We start from the raw sequence: 24,496 nt of genomic DNA, 5'->3' as shown, positions 1-24,496 counted from the left end.
TTCCTAAACAGTTCGTTACAGTCCTGCTTGGATATGAGTTCGTGTGTTTGGTATAAGGATTAATGACATGTGAGAACCGATTAAATCTCCAAAAAAATTTCTGTTTGGTTGGCCCATATAAAGAAAAGAAAACCCTGAAAAGTTACTACTTCCCTAACAAAGTTTTTCTTGTTTTACCAAAACAACACAAAAAAGTGGTGCAACAACACTTCACAGAGAAAAAATCACATCACTTCTGTGAAAAAATATTAAGTATTAACCATAGATGTAGGAATTACCAAAGAACATAAATGAAATGAAAAGATCTGAATCACAAAGGCTGAATGATGGAACAGAATGTCAAAGATTTGTTACGACTTACATCTTTGAGGATAGAGTTGTCATGCATGTCTGAACCAGGGGCTTAATGTTGTCTGCACTGAACTCGAACTTTTCGGAGAATCGTTCTGGGTGATCAAAAGCTACCTTTGACGCCATCTCATCACCTTCGTTCTGGCTGGTAATTCACTGGCTGCCCAACGATAAAAAAACTCTGCAAATACATCCTCCAATTCACTGTTGCTGCATCAGATTTTTATCCAAATATAAAAAATGTGAACTCACTTTTAAAGAAAGAACATTTCTTTTTCAAATAAAATCATAATAAAAAAACATAATGTGCATGTGATTTCAGGGAAGCATTGGCACCAGTGATCTTGGTCTCCTTTGTATTACCTTGGTCCCAAGAGAGTTAGGTCTGAGAAATTCTTTTAGAATAGAAAGTTCGGTAGCTGCGCAAAGGAAAAAGAATGTTGATACAATTGGTAAGTTTAAACTTAGGAAATCCAAGTGTCAACTACTACCTCTGATCACAAATACAAGTTTATTCATTAATCAGGATTGTTGTAGGGAAACTCTTTTTAGCTTTGACTATCAATATCTAAAAGGTCATAAAGGTGGACATCACAGTATTAACACACCAGATCCATCAAGAAAAAAATACTTCCATATACCATAATATAAAACTCTTTCTATTTGAAATAATATGTCCATAGATATTGCTAGTCAAGGTGATGTATTGGATACTGTGTTGACATCATAATTGACCTATATTGACTATCAGATGGAGTAAATATTCACCTCCACTCTTTTCTGGGTGAAATTGAACTGCCTGAATGTTGCCCATTGAGATGGAGGATATAAAGCTGTCACCATAGTTGCATATCGAGGAAATCTAGTCTCTATTAGCATCTGACTAAGCATGAAGAAAGAAAAGAACAAGTCACACCTCATCAGTCAACCAAAGTACGGTAATCTAAATGGCTCGTTGCTTACAGGCAGTACGTGGTAGGAGTGAACAAAGTACACATGCTGGCCATCAGCTCCCTGCAACAGTGGTGTGTCCTTGGTGATCTGGAGAGCGTTCCAGCCAATATGTGGAACTATGAGGCCATTTGAGGAGTCAAATCGCCTGACCACGCCTGGTATCACACCGAGGCTGCTCACTGTGACAGTAAATGCAAAATCAACCCGCAGTACGCGACTGCGAGCAGCAAGTTTGTTGCGACGTCGGCTTCAGACCAGAACGTCGCGTTGTGCAGGCAGGCAAGCAGGCATATCATCATTCATCAGCACCTGGTGGCTTGGCTTCTCCTCCACCCAGCCAGCGTCATCTGATAAGGCCTGGCAACTTCTTGGCTAGGGTTTCGATCGGGTGTGCAACGACGCGGTACGGCGCCGCTGCGTTAGCTGTGCCAGATCGAGGGGCGGAGGCGCGCGCTGGCCGGGCCGGCCGTCTGGCAGGCGTGCGCGTGGCTAAAATTTTCAGCTACCATTCATCCATTTCGCTCAGCTAGTATGCAAGTCGCAGACAAAGTGGGGTTGAGAAGAGCTTACCCGGGCCGTTCTCCTCGCTGGAATCGAAGAGCAGCTGGAGACCGAGGCAGATGCCTAGGAAGGGGCGGTCCCTTTGGATGTACTCACGGAGTGCGTCGGCCATGCCCGTCCTATTGAGGACGTCCATGGCGGAGCCGAAGGCGCCGACACCGGGAAAAACGAGCCGTTCCGCGGCGACGATGTCCTCCGGGCTCTGCACGTCGCGGATGTCGAAGCCAAGAAGCACACAGCCCTCAAGCCCACCTGCTGATAGAATATCAAAAAATTACAAATGCAGTTGCATGCAATTTTGAAAAAAACGGTAACATGATGATTCGCTAAACAAGAAATTGCAACAAACATGATATACATGAGCATGACTTATACAGAAAAGCACTTCCAATAAAACTTTCTAGATCGCAGGGCCTGATAAAACTCAAAAGGTTCAAAAATGTACTCTATGTTCCAAATCGTAAGTCGTTATCTTTTCAAGGTTCATAGATTTTGTTATGCAGCTAAATATGCACTATGTATAGATACATAGTAAAACAGTTGTGGGCTTATAAATATGGCAAGCTTGCTCCTAAAATGGGTGCAATCCTCAAACTGCAAGTAAAAAAACGCAACTCCTATGCAAGTATAAAATCCCTTCTCTCCAACCTTGTAGCTCCTATGCAGAACCACTAAAAAAACGATAAGAAAATTGATTCCAAAAAATGACTCTTCAAGATAAAACCATATCAAACTAATATTTAAGTTTATGGTCCATTGCAATATGTGAGAGCCCCTAACTAACTCTTAAAAGGAAATCAAGGTAAGTCAGAGGAGCAGTAACAAAATAAATACATCCATCTTCATTGAGAAGATCATTAGCAGTATCCAGGAGTTCATGTGCTTGTAAATATGATCCACCTAGTTTATGTGAACATAAATCAATCATAGGCTCCACTTCTTCGATGCACTGATAGCATAAAAGTTCATTTTCTATACTGCCATACTTCCCAGGCTCCTCATATATAGCCCTATAGAGAAACAGGTAATAGATTACTCAAAATCATTAAAAAAACTCACCCTAATTACTCATTCAAAAAGGAACAATAATAAAATATCCACACAATAAACAACGACAGGATGTAATGATCATATATTCTGACAAAACAAGTAGAATTACACAAACCTCGTATTCTTGAAATTTATTATTGTGGCATCTATATTCTTGTCTTGCTCAGAAAACAAAGCACCTTTCATATATGAAGCATATGCCTGAGAAACAATTGCATTTTGGTGAAAACATTTTAGATTTGTCTTCAAAATAGTTCAAATACTATTAAAAATACAGTTGATAGAAAGTGAAAGAAAATATACATCAGCTTCTAGAGATTTCCTAGAATCTCCTTTTACAGAACATAATTGTGAAAAGTGATGCCCATTTAACTGCTTTTCGAAATCGACCCAACATGTAGATACACTGTTTTTGCATTTGTACCAGATGTTTTCTTCTCCATGGCATGACTCCATGCTCGCTCGGCCATATAAAACACTACATGGAGAAACCTACTTTCACATGTTAAATTGCTTCATGAAGTCCTCTCTAGGTTTAAACAAATTGTAATAGTCCTTGCTCAAAACATCAGACAAGGTTTATATAAGACTGCAAAGAGAATTATGAAGAAAACCAACATGCTATATAGCATATTATCAGCAGAAGGGACCACACCTCACATTTGTGACTATTGACTCGGTTATATTCCTTTGTTGTATTTACCTCGGCCATGCAAAAACTTGAGACTTGTACAACCTTCTGAGTCGTGCAGAACAGTATCGCCTGCAGACACACCAATGAGGTAATGACAAAGGACCTCCATTCTAACTGATAGCAGAAAGCGTGATAGAAAACGAAAAAGCATAAACAGGCCAAAAGTTTGAAACAAAATTTCAAGATTTCCTATGGGGTACCGGTACAAATGCATAGAATTGGATCGCATTGTACAACAATTCATAGTGATAATACTTGAACACAATTCGACCTTCAGGTTCGAGACTGAGATCCTCCAGATCGGCATTGGGCATGGGCGGTGGCATCGATGTTGGCTCCACCCATGGGAACGATCGGCGGCTCGAGGAATCCGGGCACGAGCGGGGACGCCCGAAGCGCGGTTGGCAGTGGGCGTGGCGTGGGACCCTACCTGCTCAGCTCCACAACGCACCGTTGGCGCAACACACGCTGGTGCCACCACGAGGAGGCGGCGCGAGGAGGATGCACGCGGCGCCGACGGCCTAAGGCGTCGCCATTTCGGGGAGGGAGTCGAGCGCCAGAGAGTCATGCGACACGGAGGCATGAGAGAGAGGAGGGGAGCATTTGAGAGAGATGAGGAGGACGTGAGCGGTTGAGTGGAGGCGTCCGCCATGGAGGTGGCGGCTGCGAGCAGATGGGTTAGGGATCGGGGTAGAGTAGAAGCGGATTGGCAGAAGACGTAGAGCGGTTGCTGCGTTGCGACTTGCGAGCGAGCATCGCGTCGAGGGGAGACGGACAGAGACACTGACGGGAAGATGAACGGAGACACTGACGCAGGGTCCATCATTGGGGAGGTAGAGTTTGACGGTGCGGTGAGGGAGGAGGTGGAGTCCGATGGTGGGGTGGAGGAGAGGGAGGGGAGGCCGCCGGAGTTGAGCGCAGTGGAGGAAGATGCGCGAGCCCATGGCTGGAGCCGCCGGCGAGGATTAGGTCGGCCGCACGGTGGGCTACACGCTGGGACGGTGGGCTGCACGATGGGACGATGGGCCTCAGGTCCACACGAAAATTATTGGGCCGCACGAACCGCTGCCATAGGCGCGCTGGTATGCCATTTATTTGATTAGTGCCACATCGGCTGTTGAGAGTGATAGAACATGGCTTATAAGCGCAGCTGTGTATCTTATGCTGCTCACTGAGAGAGATGGAACAGATCATGGCTTATAAACCTGTGTATGTATTGTTCATTTTGTTGCGCGGGATACACGGTCGGCCGGTGGAGGCAGAACAGCCACTGGCAGAACGCGTCGGAGGCAGAACACGTCAGAGGCAGACTACTATTGCGTTCTTAATTAAGTAGTAGAGATTTTCCGTGGAAGAATTCACATGCTCATAAATGGAAGCGATCAAACCATGGATCAATGAGAGAAAATCCTACCAGAACCGTTACGAACGACCGGTCGTAATGTGCAGGATGACAGGAGAAAAAATAATTTAAAAACGATGGACTCGCTCCTCTTTGTGCCTAGATTCCCGGCCATCACCAGGAAACGTTGAATGCCGCATGTAGGTGGGGCTCGACCGTATCACGCAGTAGGGATATCTACCCGTACGGGTCAACGTCTCAGCGGCTCAGAGCGAGCAAAAATCGGCCTCATCCCGTCGACCCCCTCGGCAAGACTCGCCAGCAACTGGAGCACGTGTCGCTGCACCAGAGAGAGCAGACTACACACTGGTATGGGCGACGCGTGCGGATATCGTCAGCAGGGCGGTACACACGGCTCGCGCGGCGTGCGGCCAGCAGGGCCACCAGCCCAGCACGTAGGCGTGAGCATTGCCAACAAGGCATGGGTTCTCCGCAGCCATACGAACGAGTGCAGAGAGAATTCGGTCTCCCTCCGATGTGGATTCGTGTGGCCGTGATGGTGGTACTGCACGTCAGTGCCATTGATGGACACATGCTTGCGGCTAGTACATGAAGCTTTTTTTCTAATCTTCTGCGGTTCTTCTCTCGATTGAAAAGTAAATTGCAGATTCAATCAAGAAATTGTATACCGTATTTCTTGATGCAGAATGGAAGTGAAACCTGTCGCGTAGGACAGTTCGGCAAGGCCGAGGGACCTGCCGGCGTGACGGGGAGTTGATGCAGATCCGATCTCGTAGCAACGTTGAGGTAGAGCGTGCTGATAACGTGTTGAGAACTACGTTACCACGGATCACCAGATCCGCTCCTTTCCCTCCCATCAGCAGTAGAGGCGCAAGAAGCTGTAGAGTACCCGTATCCCTTCCCATAAGCACGACAGAGAAAACACACGAGACACGATATAGGGTTGGGCCTCTGGCCTCTTTCTGATCTCTGTACTATGAGGGGGTGTACAGGTTCCTTATATAGAGATGTGAGACCCCTCAGGGGCAAAGCAGGTATTTGCCCACATAACCCTAACTAGGGTTACCTAACACATACTTCCCCCTTTATATACATGAAGGGTTATGGCCGATTCAAGCTCACACAATTGATCCAATGAAATCTACTTATCAAATTTACCTCATTTGTCCTATTCTTTCCATTCCTTAGGAGTAGGCGTAATCTAGTCTTAGCCTAGCCTTAGTATTAGTCTCTCCCGACCTATTTCTTCACCTCTCTTCATTCCGGCGTCGTCTAAAGACGTATTGGGTAGTCTGCCGACCCCAAGACACACCCAAGATCTTACCTCCCAACGTCGGGACAAGAGACACCGCACCGTCGAGACGAGGAAGGGGCCATTATTAACTCGTCCTACTAAGAGCTGATTTGGTGATTATGGATCCCTAGAGGATCTATAGGGGAGTAATCCCCTTGGTATTTAAATTTAAATAGCAAGAGGATTCCTTCTCTATGGATCCTCTCAGGATTCTTAATCACCAAATCAGCCCTAAGCAAGTGTCACGACCATTGTTAACTCGCACCCCACTCCACTCCACACATACACAGGCACACACGAAATAACTCCGCGGACTTGCGGAGTCTTGAGACACCGCACCGTGACATCATACATTGCACGGTCTAGCGCTGGCAGCCTAGCACTGGTGGACAATGAAGCTAACTAGAAAATAGAAGCGCCCTATCGGGCGCTATAGCAGGAGTAAATACATAGAATCCTGTAAAGTTATATATTGTACACTGAACGGAACAATGAATCATTAGGACGACATTTTCAGAGAGGAGTTTGTCCATGAAATGAATAGTGACACAGAGAGCACACGACTCACGAACAACAGGCAATTATGAAGTATAATACACGTTTTGTTCAACAAGTGACGACGGTTACATAAATTCTTAAACATCATAGTTTTGCAGCCATGCAGATCGAAGACAGAAGGTCTAGACAGTGGGGCATTACATATACACAAGACACTGGTCTAGGCAGTCTGCGTGCATATCCACCTGATATTATTGACACATGTAGAGTAAGTTGCTAGGCTAAGATTTCGAGGGAGAAGTTGCTAGGGTTGGCTCACGCATCATACTAATGGAGCACTACGATCAAACGGTGACTTGTAGACATGCATTAGTATGCCAGCATTAGAATTTGTAATTTAAAAAGAAGAGAACTGTCACATTGTGTATCAGTCAAAATAAATTTGTAATTTAGAAAGAAGAGAGTACTATACAAGACAAAATCTACCCAAAACAAAGCTGCTGCACCTATGGATCTACTCCATCAATTTCAAAATAATATTCATTTTAGCTCTAAATTATTATGTCTATATTTATATGGATGATAATGAATCTAGACACATATATAGAACATATATACATTAACTATTGTATGAATCTACTGAAAAGGTAAAAACGAATTTTAATTACAAAAGATCAAGTAGCAGCCAAAATCTTCACTAATTCACACTAAGGCCTCATAAGCAACCACAAACAAAAAAGAAATTAAACCGACTAAAATGAGGGCACGAGCAACATTCACAGCAAAAAAGAAATTAAATCTTGATAGTAACATAAAGGTCACCTTGCTTATTTCATTCAACATTTGCACCACCCTTACAAAAAACTTTCATGGTGTCATTACCGTACATTCCTAAAAAACGCTTCAATTATAATGTACCCAAAATCCTATCCAAAATAATCACTTAAGATTGCATGATTGTAGGAAAGAGTCCAATGCAAACAGAATAGACATAAATGCAAAATGATTTAGTAGAACCATATTTTATAGTAGGGCACTATGGCAGCTAGATGTTGGCTTGAATATTAACTATGTTAACTTAGCAGTGCATGGAAAACAATTATGATATCAGAATGAAAGTTCTGCACTCCAATTAACAGAAATTGAAAGCAAAACAATAGACAACTCAATACATAAAAAGCTAGTTCTCACTACAATATATTAGGAAAAGAAATCTATTATATCTAAGCTGACCACTATGCAGTACCACCTACTGAAACATATAAAACAACTATTTGTTACAGTGTTTCTCAGGGAAGACCACAGTGACCCTTATCTTGTTAGTAACCAATGCCGCTGCACACTCCATTCCAATATAGCCCACCACCAATGACAACAACATTTTCACCGGCGCAAGATTTCATCACACTCACCAACTTATCCGCATCATGGATGTGGCACAAATAACATATGCTTGAAGCATCTGAAACTATATTCCAAATTCTTGCAGCTTCAAAACCCATGTTATGTAAATAAACAAAATTTAGAAAAATACGCAAATTGATCATGTGCTAGATTTTTTTCTCAATGAAGGATAGCAGATTCATGAAGAATTGAATTTGGAACAAAAAATAAAGCGGTACAAATAGATCTAATACTCGAGCAACTATCACAATAATTAGAGTTTTGTAGTTGATAGTCTCACAGGTGGCTAAGCAATGTCTTACGCCTCACATAAGCAGAAATCACTTTTGTTCCAAGAACAAGTTCAATGCCTAATCAAATAAAGTAACAGTTAGAAAAATACAATAGATAAAATGATCATATGGATGGATCTACTGAACCATTTCCATAAATTTTGAACATGTGTATTCTGTTTGTCAATCCTTAATTGTGTATCTGCTAAGTTCAACAATGTGCCCCTGTTAAGATAAAATTTTGAATGATTTTGAGTTCACTTTTTTATTTATATCAGAAATTTTCCAAAGCAGGAAACAGTCCTGTGAGTACTAATTGAATTTTGTTTTGCATCAATTATGTCCCCCAAACATCTAAGAAAGACGTAAACCTTTTATCGATATCCAATTACGTACTCCAATTATGGTTACCCTCTACCATTGTAATATTAAGAGAGAAGGTGTCCATGTAAAAGTGATACAGCGACAAGAAGCCATAGTGATTAACAACATCAAAGTACTACAATTGCAGAGCCATTTGGAATAAACTGATTGTGTAGACGCTGACGAAATCCTAACAATGTACCTTGCATGCACTAAGTGCAGTTTATAATGGTTGTTGGCAACTAATGGTCATTTTATTCATCAATGTCATACAAGCAATGTTCTCAGCAGCTGAATAACACTACTCCATTATGGGCTTGTGGCCCTTCTGTATGAACAATCTGCTCCAACAGCAGCTCTGTGACTCTAGATTTATTTGTGGTTTAGCAATATGTAACAGACCCTAAAGTGCCAAATCGATGAGAAATGGCAAAACGAAGAGTGAGAGCGGCGGCAGCTCACCAGTCAGTAAGACAGCACGGGCACGACGCCGGAGACAATGAGCGACGTGGTGCCACACCGAGCAGGCACACGCCGGCGTCCATGAGGAGTAGCAGTGCAGGCTGTCGGGCGCTCTATCGGCATGAGACAATCTATCTGAAATCAAATGATACGTGAAACCTCATAGAAGAATAGATCTCAACATTCAGCTGATGAAGATTAGATCAGTATACAAAGTAGTAGCAACTAACTTGTTGATATACTTATAGAAATAATTGGTTCGAATCTTTGTTGGTGGTATCCATGTCATTCCCGTGAAACTTCTGCTACTTCTGGTGCTTTATGGGATCCTACCAACATCAACTTCCTTAAATCAGGTACCAGCAGTAGAGGAGAAGAATAGGAGACCAACTACAAATGGAAAGACTATAACATATAAATGGAAAGACTTAGCAAGAAATAGAAACCATCTAATTGATGAAAATAGATCAATCTATCTTACTAATCAGTTCTCCTAAAATCATGCTGGACTGCTGATATGATTTCAGACAATTTATAGAAACCAGACTAATCAGGTCTCCTAAAAGTCCTCCTAAACTGTTGATCCGATTTCAGCAGATTTGGGCAATTTGCTAAAGGAAAACTATATTTTTACTACCATGCCATATACTGAAACCAAAATTTGGCAGCACAGTTATTGTAGTTCGCTGGCACTGGACAAGACCATGACATATTTTGGGCTATGTACAAAGTCAAACTATTGAACCAAGGGAACCAATATTTTTCAAAATTAAGTTCAGACACGTGCTCACATCCGCAACTTTATCAATTTTTTATATTACTAATTTGCAGGCCTCTAGTAAACAAATCACAACACAACCAGTATATGAGGTGCATTGTGTGTGTGCAGTATTATCTATATTGCCAAAAATAATTAGCAATGTCACATAACAATGTACTACCATAGATGTTCAGATCTAACCTTTTTCAAACCGAAGTATCAGCAATTCAGCATCCTGATCTCCATCTTCTGCAACATCTTCATCATTAGCATAAAAAAAGAATTTCTGCAAGCCACATAAAAGGTTAGTCAAACACAGGGCTGAAAAGTATTTATCATCACGAAGCACACAATTTACAAATAAGATGTCGGATGGCAAACAAGTCTTTTAAAGATAAGCATGAGAAACAACCTAAACGTGAAAAAGAGATTTTAGTTCTTGCAACATAAACCAACGATAAAATCAAACACCTAACTTGTGAATCTAAAAGTAGTCTTAACACAACCAGTGCCCTTAAACCGATCTAAGATCCTTTAAAATTCAATTAGTTCTTGCTTCATAACATTCATTGGTTAAAGTTGGGGGCACCCAAAAAAGAATAGTCTGGGTCTGCTGATGATTCTAGCAGTGGGATGCCGGAATGTACTCTGAACCTCCGACATGAACACCAAAGCAAGCTGAAGCTCAAGCATATGCAAATGCTAAATATTTTGGAGCATGTAATGGCTATTTTTTCTAGAAAATGCCAACAATTGAACTAATCAATATCAAGTATCAAAGAATAGATACAATACAATACAAAAGGCTGGAAAGACATGGCTAACATGAAAGTATCACAGATAAGAATATCTTTCAGAAAAAGCTAAAATATGGACATCTTTCAAGAAAGGCAGCAGAAATATGGGCATGCCATGGCCAGGCACGGAATGGGAAGAAAAGTTACATGATATAGTGAGGGTAAGGGATACGAAAACGGGTGAGGGTAAGGGATACAAAAATGGTCATATGCCAGGTCACACTGCCATGCAGACCGAGGATCAGAGAAATGCACTACAGATGTTACGATAGTCGATAGCAAGTAAGCTATATCTTGAAAATAAGCTATGTGATTCACAGTCAGTTGTGGATCAGATAGGGCTGGCTGTGTCTAGGACTGAAAAGCCATGAAGAAATCTGAAGAACAAACAATTGCGAGTGAATCTCTTCACCAGTCTATATGGCTTACATATTCTTGTTTTACAATGCAAACAATGGGTATACAAGCTGTAAGCATGTATGTGATCTAGATAAAAAAACATGCACTGTTTCTAATTCTTTTATAGAAATTCTGAGCAACAAATATCCATCATTATTTGTAACCGAAACTTAAATGTAAACATGAATTTTAGTTCGGGGAAAAAGAAGTGGACACATACCCTACCTTGAGTCAAATCCGATATAACCTGTAAAATCGATTCTCTGGGGCCTAAATACGCCAAGGTAGTGACCGATCCAACAAAGAAAAATCCAATGAAAGCAATCCCAACAAGCATTAGGGAATCGATATCAAGGCCCCAAAAGTTTCCTGTGAATTTGCTACCTGGGATTCACACCTTAAATTTCGCTCATCGCTATATCTGGTACCCAGGCAACTGAATCCCCACGCCAAGACATTAATCAAGAAATTCCACCATATTGACAACCTACATTAGTCCCGTCATCAGAAATACAGAAGCGACAATATCAAAAGGCAAAATAAACACGTCATTCAAAACCTCATAAATTCAAGCAAAGTTGTTACCTAGAATACTCTAACCATCAGGGAAAAAACAAATCTATAGATACATTTGAAAACCTGGAGAAGTAGCTAGCAGTCAGTGAACAGCGCCCGTCATTAGAAAGACATGAGTGACAATATCAAAAGGCACAAATGGACAAGGCATTCAAAACCTCACAAATTTGAGAAAATTTATCACTTGGTGGAGAGCGAGGAGGAGCGCACGTGTCTTCCCCATGGCGGCGCCCCCATGGAGGCGAAGCTAAAGCGTCGGTACAGGCGCCAAGAGCCGAAGGAGGTTCGTCGCAGCTCGCAGCTATCCAACAACACAAAGTTCTGATTGTCACCTTACTTGTTTTAACAAGTTTGAATGGAGGAGTGCTAATGGTTTCTAGGTGGAATAGCACACAAAGTTACAAAACTAAACTGAATTCCCAAGTGCGTCAATCTAATTCGAGGTGGCGGCTTTTTTCATGACTTGTAATTAGTCAACTGTTTCGTCAAATAGGATTAGATAAATCTGGCTGTGTATTTTGATTGAAAGCAAATTGAATTACAGGCACCATCAGGCTTGAGTGTTGCTAATAACCTCTTTATCTTCTGCTAAATAAACCTGTACACATTCTTCGCACAATGAATTTTACTTTTTAACTGATCATATCCAAATTCTTTCAAATGATTTGTGATGGACTCATTTAGTGACTAAATCATCTTGAAAATTGGAGTCTAATATTTATATCTACAGGTGACATTTGACCATATGGATATGGCTTTGTCAAAAGCATTTAAGTCTGCCGTCGTAGATAGCATACTGTGTATTCCCCAGCACCAACAGGTAAAATGTCATAACACTCTAGAACGTAGAGCCTTCAGAGCTTTCTTACTCTCTTCTGACCCCTTGTTCTATTAATTCTAGTCTTTTGTCTGCTACATTTTTTTCCAGTCTCATTCTCATATGTGAATTGTTGGCGGATGGTGTTGTGTGAGTTGGCAAATACTTTTCAGTATTGCAAGAAAAAAGCAACTACTCTAGGAGAGGTAACGCTAATTCCATGCCATGTTTAAAGAAACCACTTGATCAGATAACCTCATCTTGTGTAATTCTAAAATCATCTACTCATGTTCTTTTTTCAGCTCAACAAATCATTGAGAAGATTTATTAAAATGAGCTCAAAGTGGATGATTATTTTGCCTCCTGTACTCATGTGGAGACACAAACACCAAAGATAATATATGAAACAAATATCAGGCAATGAACAACATGTACCAGAGACAGAGAGAGAGTTGGTAGTCTTTTTCGGACAAAAACATGGCGTATATAGCTCGTCTGTCCGGTACGTATCAAGCTACATTTCCTCTACTAATTCATCTGGGCCGGTGCCCGTGGCCTAGCCTAACATTAACAAGTGTGCTCGTACCTGGAATCCAGCACACGACATCGATCCATTGTCCGTGAACTCACCGGTCGGGCAGATCAATCGTCCGGCGAACACGGCGGCACGCCTCATCTATTTCATCCTCTACCCCCTCCCTGTACAGCTACCAAAATAATTTTAAATGTTTTGTCCTCTTAAGGACAGGCTGATGACCACTACACAGATTAGCTTGGCAAGAAAGAGCTATCATCGCCACCGAAAAAGTAAGTATATATCACAGAATGAAAATAGCGGAAACAACAGATACCTTTTAATATATGAAACAAATATCAGGCAATGAACAACAGGCTATCAGAGATAACAACGGGCACAAAAGTTTTGAGCAATGAACGACAACCTATCAGAGATACCGAGATCAGTCGGACTATCCATATGGACCTTGCAACAACAAATACAAAACGTGAATGCCCAGTTACCCAATACACATATCCATAACCAAGGAATATGCTCTGCACTTATCACAAGAAAGATAAAGAGAACTGAACAATTCCTCTACATAACATGAAACGATACTTGTTTCTATGAGTAGCGCGAATCAACAATTGATAAACTACTGTAACTACGGAAGAACCTATGTGTTATTGTACTAAGTCCTTGATAGCTACAGCATCACTGGCAGTCCGGCAACTATAGCATTTCAGCATCAAATGGCAGGCACGAAGTCGATTGAGGAAACGTACCACACACTGCTGGACGCGGGACTGGAACCCCGCGAGGTCGCGCACGTCGTCGGTGTCCAGATCCAGCCTCCTGCCTGGAACCCCGCGAGGTCGCGCACGTCGTCGGCGTCCAGATCCAGCCTCCTGCCTGGCGCCCCTGCGTGAGAGCAGGGCGAACCCGTCGGCTTGGTGTGCTGGCTAGGGCTTCGGAATGCGGGGCGGAAGGGCCGTACCTGGGGCGGCGTAGAAGGAGAACTGGATGGAGAGGACGGCGAGGCAGAAGGCGAGCGCCAGGCCCAGAAGCAGCGCCACCGTTGGCCGCCGCTGCGCCGCCGCCGGCAGGTGGGCCCTCGTCATCGGCGGACGCGACGCAGTGCCGGTCTTGAACACCATGAGGTGGCCGGCATCCATGGGACAGAGCTTGTGCGTGGTGGCCTGGTGTGTCGTCGAGAGAGAGAGGGAGAGGGAGAGAGAGGGGCGAACGTGATGTAGCTCGGCTCTGTTAACTTCAAGAAAAATTTCGGGTCCGTGAAATGCTGTCGTGCGAGCAAAGGCGAGCGGGCCACACGCGTCGCGCGACGGATGGCTGGGAAGCCACCGAATGCGGAGAGCGCAGCAAAACGGGTCACGTTTTAATAAATCAGATTCAGGTTGAAGCAACGACAACGACCCAGCCGTTTCTCCTTTTCACACCGCTTCACATCACGTTACCAGATAGATGGCGTCGACAGGACACTGATAGCCTACGAAAGTACGGAGTAGTAGGGAGCGCCAATGACTCGCGCAGCAAAGCCAAACTATGCTATGCCGCCCCCCTCGTCATCTCTTAGTGCGCAAGGAAGACCTCAAGACGCGCGCGCGCAACAAAAAAAGTCGTCCAAGTCGAAGTCGTGCCGTGTGCTTCTCGCTATGCCTTGTACGGCACATCCATATATATCATCGTCACGCCGCCCGCGCTTGCACTTGGAGGGGTTGTACAGGCTGAGACCATTTAGAGAGTTTCACGAGAAATTTCATGACACTAATTAGAGGATGTTTGGTTTCTGAAGATTAATTTTGACAATTTAGAGACTAACATAGAATAAAGTGGAGAAACTTAAAAAACTTAATTCTTAGAAACCAAACAGCCTTTAGTATGTCATATACAAATTTTAATCATATAACACCATATTTATTATAAAATAGGTGAAATTAATTTCATCGCCGTAAAACCATGTCAATCCGTTTCCAAGGTACTGGACAAAGCGAGTGAAACCACCATTGTAAGCGATTTATTTCATCTCCATCTTTTTCATGTATTTCTATGGGTTATTTATATGCAATTTTTAAGTCACATGCTAGCCTATAAAATTGTATCATGAAACTCTTGGTTGGAAGGTTGTTGGAGACAACCAAGTTGTGTCTAAATGATCGTGTAAATGATCATGTAAAATATTATTTTATATCATGCCTGACTCACTGTGCATGCGGCAGACTCTACCAAGAACCGAAGAAGGTGTCGATCTCCTCCACACGCCAAATTAAGGCAAACGATTTCCATCAATCGATCGGGCGCCTCAAAGATCCCACCGCTTCACGGTCTGAGAGGTTGAGACTTTGCCCGGCGACGAAACACTCTACACAGTTTTGTCGCTGGTCCGCCGCCACTGCACCTTCGTCGACGGCGACGACGACGCACGGCCATGCTTGCGAGCTCGTCCATGGGTGCTATGAATAAAACACGCTGAAAAACGGTCTCATCTGATGCGCCGTGCACATGTAAAGCGAGAGAGAGAGAAAAAGAAAGAAAGAAAGAAACTGAAGCGCCGCGCACACGTTTTCCGGGCGCCTGATGCATGGAATTATTGTGGCACTAACGATCGTCACTTTGGCATCAGCGATCGAGCGGCTGATTGGTGTCAAGGGTCCATGTCCAACTGGACGGACACGGACCAAACGTACCGTCTGGATCGCGCGGCGCCACGGCGGAGTCAGGACAAGCGTGCCGGGACCGTTCGAGCTCCTCCTATAGCTAGGTGATAGTACTGATGCATGGGTCGCTCTCGCTGATGCTATGAGAAAAAAATTATGGTCCACGACAACCTCTCTCTCTCTCTCGATCGTCTGCATAAATAGACCCCCGTCTCTTCTACTTTTTTCCTCCCCCGTGCCTCACGGTCGACAGCTACCTGGCCGAGCCACCATCAAAGCGCCAGTACACCAGTACCTATGCATTGCTAGCAGCTAGCTCGAGTCCGCTCCCACCGTACTCACTGCCAGTGCCACACCACGCGTACGCCATGGCGCCGTCGCCGGTGGCGGGCGCGCACGGCGAGGGCGCGAGCGCCGGCGCCGTGTGCTGCATGTGCGGCGACCGCGGCCTGCCGGGCGAGCTGTTCCGGTGCAGGTGCTGCCGCTCCCGGCTCCAGCACAGGTACTGCAGCGACCTGTACCCGAGGGCGGCCGCGTACCGGCGGTGCAACTGGTGCCTGCGGGAGCCGGGGCCGGGGGTCGGCCAAGCGGGCCTGGGCCATGCCCATGCCGCGGCGGTATTTGCGGCTAACAACAAGCCCGAGGATGATAAACAACGGAAGACCACGGCGGCGGCGTCGGACGAGGAGCGGCGGCTGCGCCACGACCACGATGGGTGCTCCCCCTCCCCGAAGAGGTTGTCGCCGCCGCGGCCGCCTGCGGAGCTCGGACACCCGGTGAAGAAGAAGCACAGGGCCGAGGAGAAGACGCCGCAGCCGCCGCCGGCGGTGGCGGCTAACAACAGGCCCGAGGATGATAAACGGAAGACCACGGCGGCGGCGTCGGACGAGGAGCGGCCGCGGCAGCGCCACGAGGGGTGCTCCCCGACCCTGAGGAAGTCGTCGCCGCCGCCTGCGGAGCTCGTACACCCGGTGAAGAAGAAGCACAGGGCCGAGGAGAAGACGCCGCCGGCTGTCGCGGGGAAGGTGCGGGTGAACAGGGTCTGCAGGGTGCGGCGGTACAAGCTCCTCGCTGAAGTCATCAGCTGCTGATAAGCTAGTACTCCTGCCGACAAAACATCGAGAATTAACCATGTCTGTATAGATGACCAATAAACACGAGACTCGCGAGCCCGGCACGAAGCCCGCTGTTTGACCCGGTTTGAGCCTGGCACGGTCCGGTTTTATGCGGTCTTAGGTCAGCCCGGCACGAATAAGCGTGCCGGGCTCGGACATGAAACTAGGCACGACGGGTTAGCCCGGCACGACTCGTTTAACTCTAAGCCCGTTAAACCCGTTTTTTGCACTAAAACGTGCTTATCGGCCCACATAACCCGCTTGTCGACCCGTTTTTTCGTGCTAAACGGATCCAGCTCGTTTAGGCCCGCCGCGGACCGGAGTCGGACAGGAAATTAAGCCCGCATGCTTAAACGGCCTAGCCGGTTTTCTAACCGTGTCTGGCGGGCCGGGCCGGGCCGAACGACCCGTTTGGCCATCTGTACATGCATGTAGTCATGTAGAGGAAGAAAGACGAACTAGGATGGACCAATCGATCGACCCCCTCCCCACCTAATACTCAGTAACGTACGTAGTCGACGACGTATACATATATATATGCCCTGTTTGTTTAAGATCAGAGTTACCATATGTTCGGAAGTCTCAAGTCGATCAGTGTATTATACTGCTACGTACAGAAAGCTAGGTTTGTGTCCGAATACCGGAATCAAATAAAGATCACGCACGAGGCACGACCAGCAAACAGTGAACTCAAATCGTCTTCGTCGTCTATACAGTTATAGTTGCGTTGCTCTCCGTCGCAACGATGTAGATAACATACTCTCTATAACAACATTCATATTACTATAGTAAATCTTTATAATGGTGTGTCTATATAAACATCTATAACTATTTTTTAAAAATAATTACATACCCTCTTCGTACCACCTTGTTTTCTACGTATAGAATTGCTCCAGATTTATAGCATCACTCTCTTTTCATTTAATTTCTTGATATGACACGGTACCGTTACGGCGCCCTTGCTCGAGCGAGCATAAGGCTAATGCTCAGCTAGGTGCGGAATTTCCACGTGCCCGAGCCCACACCGAGCTTTTTATATATTGCTAAACAAATAGAAATAATCACAAGAAGAACCCAGGTACATGTGAATAATATCAGGTTCGCTTAATAACACGATGGCGTAAGCGTGGACGACTGAAGAACCGGATCGGCGTGCAAGTAGCTAGGACCGTGTACGAGTACGACGACTGGCTGTCGTTGGGGGCCGGGTGCTGCACAGCACTAGTGCCCCTGCCCCACACGGGAAACAGACGGAAACGCGATCAGAGAATTATATATCTGCAGCTCGCACGTCGCAGGTACGTACCAGTAGCAGCTGGCGCCGTCCGAGCTAGCTACCAGCAACAACTCAAACTCCACCAGAGAGACAATCTCCCATGATCGGCGCGGATCGGAGCAGAGCGGTCGTCTCGTCTCCCACTCCCAGCCAGGAGATCCATGCCTAGCTCGAGAGGAGGCGGACGGCAGAGCTGGTGGCGATCACGAGGTTTAGTTGGTGGAACGAATGATAGGCTAGCTGGGCCGTGTACAATTAATCCCTGCAGGCCAGCAGCGTGCAGTTAGCTCGGCGATCATGTCGCGCAGAGCTGTACCGAGATCTTCCGTGCCTTTTTTTTTTTGCTTCCGTGATCGAGCAGCAGATCCTCCGTGTCTGTGCCTGCCAGTGCCAGGTCAACAGGGTTTAGAGTTAAGGTTTACGGCCCGACCGGTCGGCGCCATGCACCCGTTGACTACCAAATATATTTCTAACCCGCTCGTGCACATGGGCCGGCGCTAGTGCGCGCTTTGCTGCTGCACATGGGCTGGCCCGCTCCGCGTGAAGTTGTGAATTGCCTGCCGGGTCGCTCGCTCTGAGCTGGCGCGCGTTTTGTACGCATGTGCCGGCTCGCTCCGCAGCTCGCGCACTCGCTCGTACGTTGACGGAGTCGCTCGTGATTCCGTGAGCTGCACACAGGACATGCACCCTAAACAAGGCCACAACTACACCATGTATATGCTTTGTATTTATTCCCTACATTCCAGGATATACTACATATGTTTAAAAACCAAAAAAATATATATTTAATTTTCTCTATATTACAGCATGGATGTACGTATCTTTAGAGACAACACACCTTATATCATGAGACAAAACTAAAAATTAGTTACATCATGTGATCGGCACCGCGACTTGTTTGCACGATATCAAGCGGGATGATAGCACCGAGCCACCGACAACCACTATGCCAAGTAGTGTTGACTCTGCGTCATTTGTTTTAGCTATTAAGACCGCGATGAACAATATCATGTACACGTTTGTTATGCTAAGAAGCACTAAACAGGTGGTCTTCAACCCATTTGCACTAGCGTTTTTTAGAACAATCGGTGTTAGAAGTCAGTAAAAACAATTATTTGCAGTAACTGACAAAACATATATAGGATCAGAACCAACCAACTTCACGTACACCAGTCCGATTCTGCACAACCTGAAAATCATAGCCGTCATGAATTGCAAGGTATGACAATATTCATACTCCTTCGTTAAATAAACCTGCAAGAATATAGATATAGTTTGTATAATGGCTTTCCATTCTCCCTTATAAGCATTGTACAACAACATAATAACAAACAAACACTTTAGATTCAATCGATGTTTTCATATTGTTTGTTTATAGATATCTGTTTTGCACACTTATAAAGGATGTCTACGCTGCTGGACCGCATATGCTTTTGTGTACAGATAATGAAACTGTTATAGTGTCTCCAGCTTTGTATATGTTTATGTGACTTCTACCAGTGAACTCTAATTTTGGTTTGATGTAGTCTACTCAAGTGTTACTTCATGTGTATTATTGTCTCATTTTACTCTACAGCTATTGTAAGCCTCTCATTTTACTCTACAGCTATTGTAAGCCTCGATGTCCGCTTCATTTTGGTTTGATACTTCTTTCCTTACATATTTTGTAGTTACAATTTTCACTTTAAATGTGATCACGCTACAGCATCTAATTTGAAATCCTCGTAAAAATATTTCAAGTCGTTGCGCAATTGTGATTATGAACTTGTAGAAAACACATGCTGAATTCTAATGTAGCTAGCTCTCATATCCTACCTCGTGTCACGACTCTGTGGTAGACAACCTCGTGCTTTAGAGCCTGTTTGTTTACCCCCAGATTATATAATCTCGGATTAAATAATCCTAAGAGGCAAACAAACAGTCCAGCTTATTTGCCGAGATTATATAATCTAACCCCTTGGATTATGATAATCCATAAGCAAGTGGGGAGGTGCTTATTTCAGATTATTTTTTTCCCACTTCCCCACTACCCTTTCAAGTTTCGTAGAAATTACCCACCATTACCATTATAACCCACCATTGGCATTCTTGTCTTCCTCATACAAAAGAATCCTATTAACAACTTAAATAATCTGGGTAAACAAACATGACTACTCAGATTATATAATCCAGATTATATAATCCTCCAAAAATAATCCAGATTATATAATCCATGGGGGTAAACAAACAGACCCTTACAACTCACGAGCATCCGTAGTGGAGTACTTGCTCGCAGTCCGAGCAACGACGACTTCTTGGACCCTGTTTGGTTTAGGATTCATTTTCAGAATAATCTGATTATTGACTGAACAGTTTGTATTGTACATTGGACTTTGTGCCCAGAACATCACAATCTTCATGTAAGCTTGGTAATCGCATTTGCATCAGATTTGGTGCAGTATCAGATTTCCCAGAATCTGTAGATTTCCGACCACGGTTGCACGAGCATCAGACTCGGACCATGCAAAGCTTAGCGTGTCAGTTGCAACTGGGCGCCGTGGCACCAACAGCATATGCACCGTTGCTTGGATTGGAGCTGGAGCAGCACCGATCAGAAGATCGAATCCACGCATGGTACTACCTCGCATCGGAGTGACGTGCACTTGCTAATACGACTACGACACGTGGATTTGCCAAGAGTGCAGAACCGGTCGTCCGGGTCCGGGCCGCTTGGCCAGTATAGTACCATGTCCGGATGTCCGAGAGCTGCCAACCGCTCTCACCAAATCTAACGGTCGAGGAGCCACAGTGCCACAGGTGGTCAAAGGCTATAGATCCTTGACTTTTCTTTAGACTGTCTGTAACGGTCTCGTCTAATTTTTTCCCCTCTATAGCGTACTATGCAGCCAACTCATTTAGATTTTACTCTCTATTTTCTCCTTTCTGCAGCATCGTTGGGGCCTTTCAATTTCCAGAACCGCAGGCAGCAGGATACCGTAGCTCCTCTGCATGGCGGCTACCGGATACCCAAATGCCGCCGCATGGTGCGTTCGAGTATGTGCGACTGTGCGTGCCCCGCTTGTCCGCTTCACGGCTGGACTGGTTCTGCAGCAGCTCTGCGCCTAGCCACCTACCAAAGCGAAAACCAGCCGTCCGATCTACCTTCCCAGTTCCACCGGTCACCTGGTGACGTACATCTACGTACCCACGAACCCCCGCGAGCCGCCCAGCGAACGTCATGGCGTACAGCCTCGACTCGAGCGTTCGTGGTCGTGGTCGTGGCCAGCACGAAGGCGCCACGACACGGGCGCGGCAGCCACAGCCAGTAGGCAGGGCAGCCAAACAGCGACAGGGCGCACGCGGTCCACACCCAACTGCACGCAGAAAACGGGCGGTCACCCATCCGCCCCCACCACGCCGCGGCCGCGCGCGGAATGGAACCATCATATATACCCACGCTCCGGCTCCGTTTCCGTTTCCAGGACACGGCCAGCCGGAACACCCGACAACCCGGACCAGAACAGCCGCGTCGAGGCGGCCCTCGAGACCCCCGGCCCCGACCCATCCCACCACCACCCCCACCCCCACCTCGCCTCCCGGATCCGCACCCGATGGGCAGCCTCGGCGGCGACGCGGAGCCGCAGGGCGCGAGGCGGCGGCCGCGGTTCCTGTGCCTGCACGGGTTCCGCACCAGCGGCGAGATCATGCGCAAGCAGGTGCTCGGGAAGTGGCCCGCCGACGTCACGGCGCGCCTCGACCTCGTCTTCGCCGACGCGCCGTTCCCCGCCGAGGGCAAGTCCGACGTCGAGGGCATCTTCGACCCTCCCTACTACGAGTGGTTCCAGTTCGACAAGGTCCGCCGCCGCGTACGCGCACGCGCATCCGCCCGCCCATTACCCGCCCCCCTCTCCTCCCCGATCTCGTCGTCCTGCTGATTTCGTCAAACTAATTGTGGTTTCCCTAGTTTTTTTTTGTGGTGCGCGTGTCGCTGGCTCGTGCGACGCACTTACCAACTTGACCTTTATAAGCACTTATTACTACCAAATTCCTTATGTACTGTACAACGCAAAACAGAGTTTTATGGAGTACAGGAATTTCGACAAGTGCCTGGCCTACATCGAAGAGCTGATGATAAAAGACGGCCCCTTCGACGGACTGATGGGTTTCTCCCAGGTAACAAGCCGCACAGCACGGGTTGAGATGAGACCACCTCCCCTTCAATTTCTGTGGCGATGAACCAGCTGCTCGATTAACGGTTGCGAATTGTGGTGCGCCGATGTTGGTTCCAGGGTTCCATTCTGTCGGCGGCGCTTCCGGGGCTCCAAGAACAAGTGAGAGATCATGGTTCATACAAGACTCGAAGCAGAGCAGGTGGTTCTGTATTGCTTGCTTGCTAGTTCTTACTCTGTCGCCTTTGTGTTTTCGTGGCAGGGGCTGGCCCTGACTAGAGTCCCGAAGGTCAAGTACCTCATCATCATCGGTGGCGCTAAGTTCCAGTCACCCACGGTGGCCGGCAAGGCGTACGCCAACAAGATCGCATGCCCCTCGCTTCACTTCATCGGTACGTTACGTCAATGGCAACGCCGCGCATCATTCCATTGTCATGCCAAGTTTGTTTGTCCGGTTGCGTTCAAGCGTTGCGTTGGTGGAAACGTTATGGCGTACTCACGTCGTCTCCGTATTCGTTGCTCTTGCCTGCCGGCTTCTCTTGTTAATTGAAAGAGACAGGGCTTGCTTTCGGCAATGTGCTGCATAATGCTGTCAAGAAAGGTTCAAGAAACCTGTGTCCACCATTAAAAAAAACCCAATTGAATATATGCCAACTTTGATTTCCGCATGGAAAATAATGTACGCTTTCGCCCTCCATCATGTCCACTGTTCTAGAATGCTTCGATTAGGTTTATTATAAGATGCACATGGTCCAATTCTCTAGTCATTTCTGTTCGTTATTTGTCTTGGTACCTTTTATTTAAATAGGCGAACCGGTGTATAGCTGACTACGAGGCACCACTCAAGTCTGAACACGTTTCCAAATTTGGTTGATGCAGGTGAAAACGACTTCCTGAAAGTCCATGGTGAAAAGCTGATAGAATCATGCGTGGACCCATTCGTAATCCGTCACCCAAAGGGCCACACAGTTCCGAGGCTCGGTAAGCTCCTCTTCTTCGGTCTAATCCCGCGTTTGAGACCCCCTTCTTCAGCCAAACGAGAAACTACGTACCTTGAACCAAAACCCTGGGTCATCTAGCACAAATATATTTTTTTTCCTTTTCGCCTCGATATATACGAACGGCAGTCAGCCAAACTAATTCCACAATGTATGGCTGTTCCATGGCGTGCAGATGACGAGAGTTTAGTGGTCATGCACCGTTTCCTTGAGAAGATTGAGGGGGAGGTACTTGAGTATTCGTCCAAAGATGTCAACGAAACCGAAGTGGGCATGTGATAAAGACTTTAGACCATTAGTACTTGATGTTGGCGAAAAGGCTATACTTGTACTATTTATTTACAGAATGAACATGTGATGTAACCTCGATTTTCATGAGGCATGATTATGAAAAATACAGAATAATTGTTTTATATTCTATATTACTTGAATCAGAATATCTATGTACCTTTGGTTCATGACGCTGCTCTAGGTTGCTCAGACAGTACGTGTTGTTAGGAGAATGAAACCCTAACTTTAGTGTAGGTTGAGTATATTAATATAACACGGTAACTGGGTCAAGGACTATTACAATATTACAAGAGAGAGACATAATTACGGTCACGCTAATATCCCTCAGTCACAACTATCATGTATAGATATTGACACCGGACCGAAACTCAAGGAAAACTATCATGTATAGATATTGACACTAGACCTGTTGAGCTCTAAAAAGAGCCGTGCGGACAGTCCGGCCTCGAGGCCAGACGGTCCACGGTCCGGACTGTCCGCGGTGGTGGCGCGGACGGTCCGCGCGCGCAGAGTCAGTTAGGGTTCCTAGTTTCTCGCGGGATTTGTTACCTAAAACCGCGGGATTAACTCGGGAAACAGTTGGAAACGGATCCAGACCTCCCCCTTTATATAGATGAAGGGCTACGGCCGATGGAACCCCCAACAATGGAACCAATACAACTTCTATCTCGCATTTATTTTCAGCACAATTAGGAGTAGTTCTAGTCTAGTTCTAGTATTCCAATCCCCAAATTCTTCGCCTCTCTTCGACTCTACGTCAATTAGAGGAGTCTAGGTCGGCCGGCCCGAGCCTAGACAACCCCTAGGATCTCTCCTCCCCTACGGGGTCTCTCCCGGGAGCGAGATCTAGGCGCTGCCGGCGATCTTCCGCCGCCCCTG

At 45.8% G+C, this 24,496-nt stretch overlaps 3 protein-coding genes across 3 annotated transcripts; 2 read left to right on the top strand and 1 right to left on the bottom strand.

The window, feature by feature from the left end:
- Positions 1–1,275: 1,275 nt before the first annotated feature.
- Positions 1,276–3,924, bottom strand: LOC109944169 (imidazole glycerol phosphate synthase hisHF, chloroplastic). The gene is made up of 6 exons (XM_020548844.1): positions 3,811–3,924; positions 3,653–3,724; positions 3,032–3,117; positions 2,845–2,876; positions 1,876–2,118; positions 1,276–1,484 (listed from the first exon to the last, which is right to left on the bottom strand). The coding sequence occupies exons 1-6, from the start codon at positions 3,922–3,924 to the stop codon at positions 1,276–1,278; spliced, it is 756 nt and encodes a 251-aa protein (XP_020404433.1).
- An 11,753-nt stretch (positions 3,925–15,677) lies between these two features.
- On the top strand, positions 15,678–16,993 carry LOC103646381 (uncharacterized). Its single transcript, XM_008671112.4, has one exon. The coding sequence runs from the start codon at positions 16,158–16,160 to the stop codon at positions 16,878–16,880; it is 723 nt and encodes a 240-aa protein (XP_008669334.1). The 5' UTR covers positions 15,678–16,157; the 3' UTR covers positions 16,881–16,993.
- A 4,676-nt stretch (positions 16,994–21,669) lies between these two features.
- On the top strand, positions 21,670–23,765 carry LOC100278972 (uncharacterized). Its single transcript, NM_001371668.1, has 6 exons — positions 21,670–22,013; positions 22,234–22,332; positions 22,449–22,490; positions 22,591–22,720; positions 23,208–23,309; positions 23,502–23,765. Exons 1-6 carry the CDS (start codon positions 21,771–21,773, stop codon positions 23,603–23,605), a joined length of 720 nt encoding a protein of 239 aa, NP_001358597.1. The 5' UTR covers positions 21,670–21,770; the 3' UTR covers positions 23,606–23,765.
- Positions 23,766–24,496: the final 731 nt, after the last annotated feature.

The sequence above is a fragment of the Zea mays genome, chromosome 2, assembly GCF_902167145.1.
Source record: "Zea mays cultivar B73 chromosome 2, Zm-B73-REFERENCE-NAM-5.0, whole genome shotgun sequence".
NCBI lineage: Eukaryota > Viridiplantae > Streptophyta > Magnoliopsida > Poales > Poaceae > Zea > Zea mays.
The sequence above is the reverse complement of the archived record's forward strand: the minus strand, read 5'-3'. Positions and strand labels throughout refer to the sequence as shown.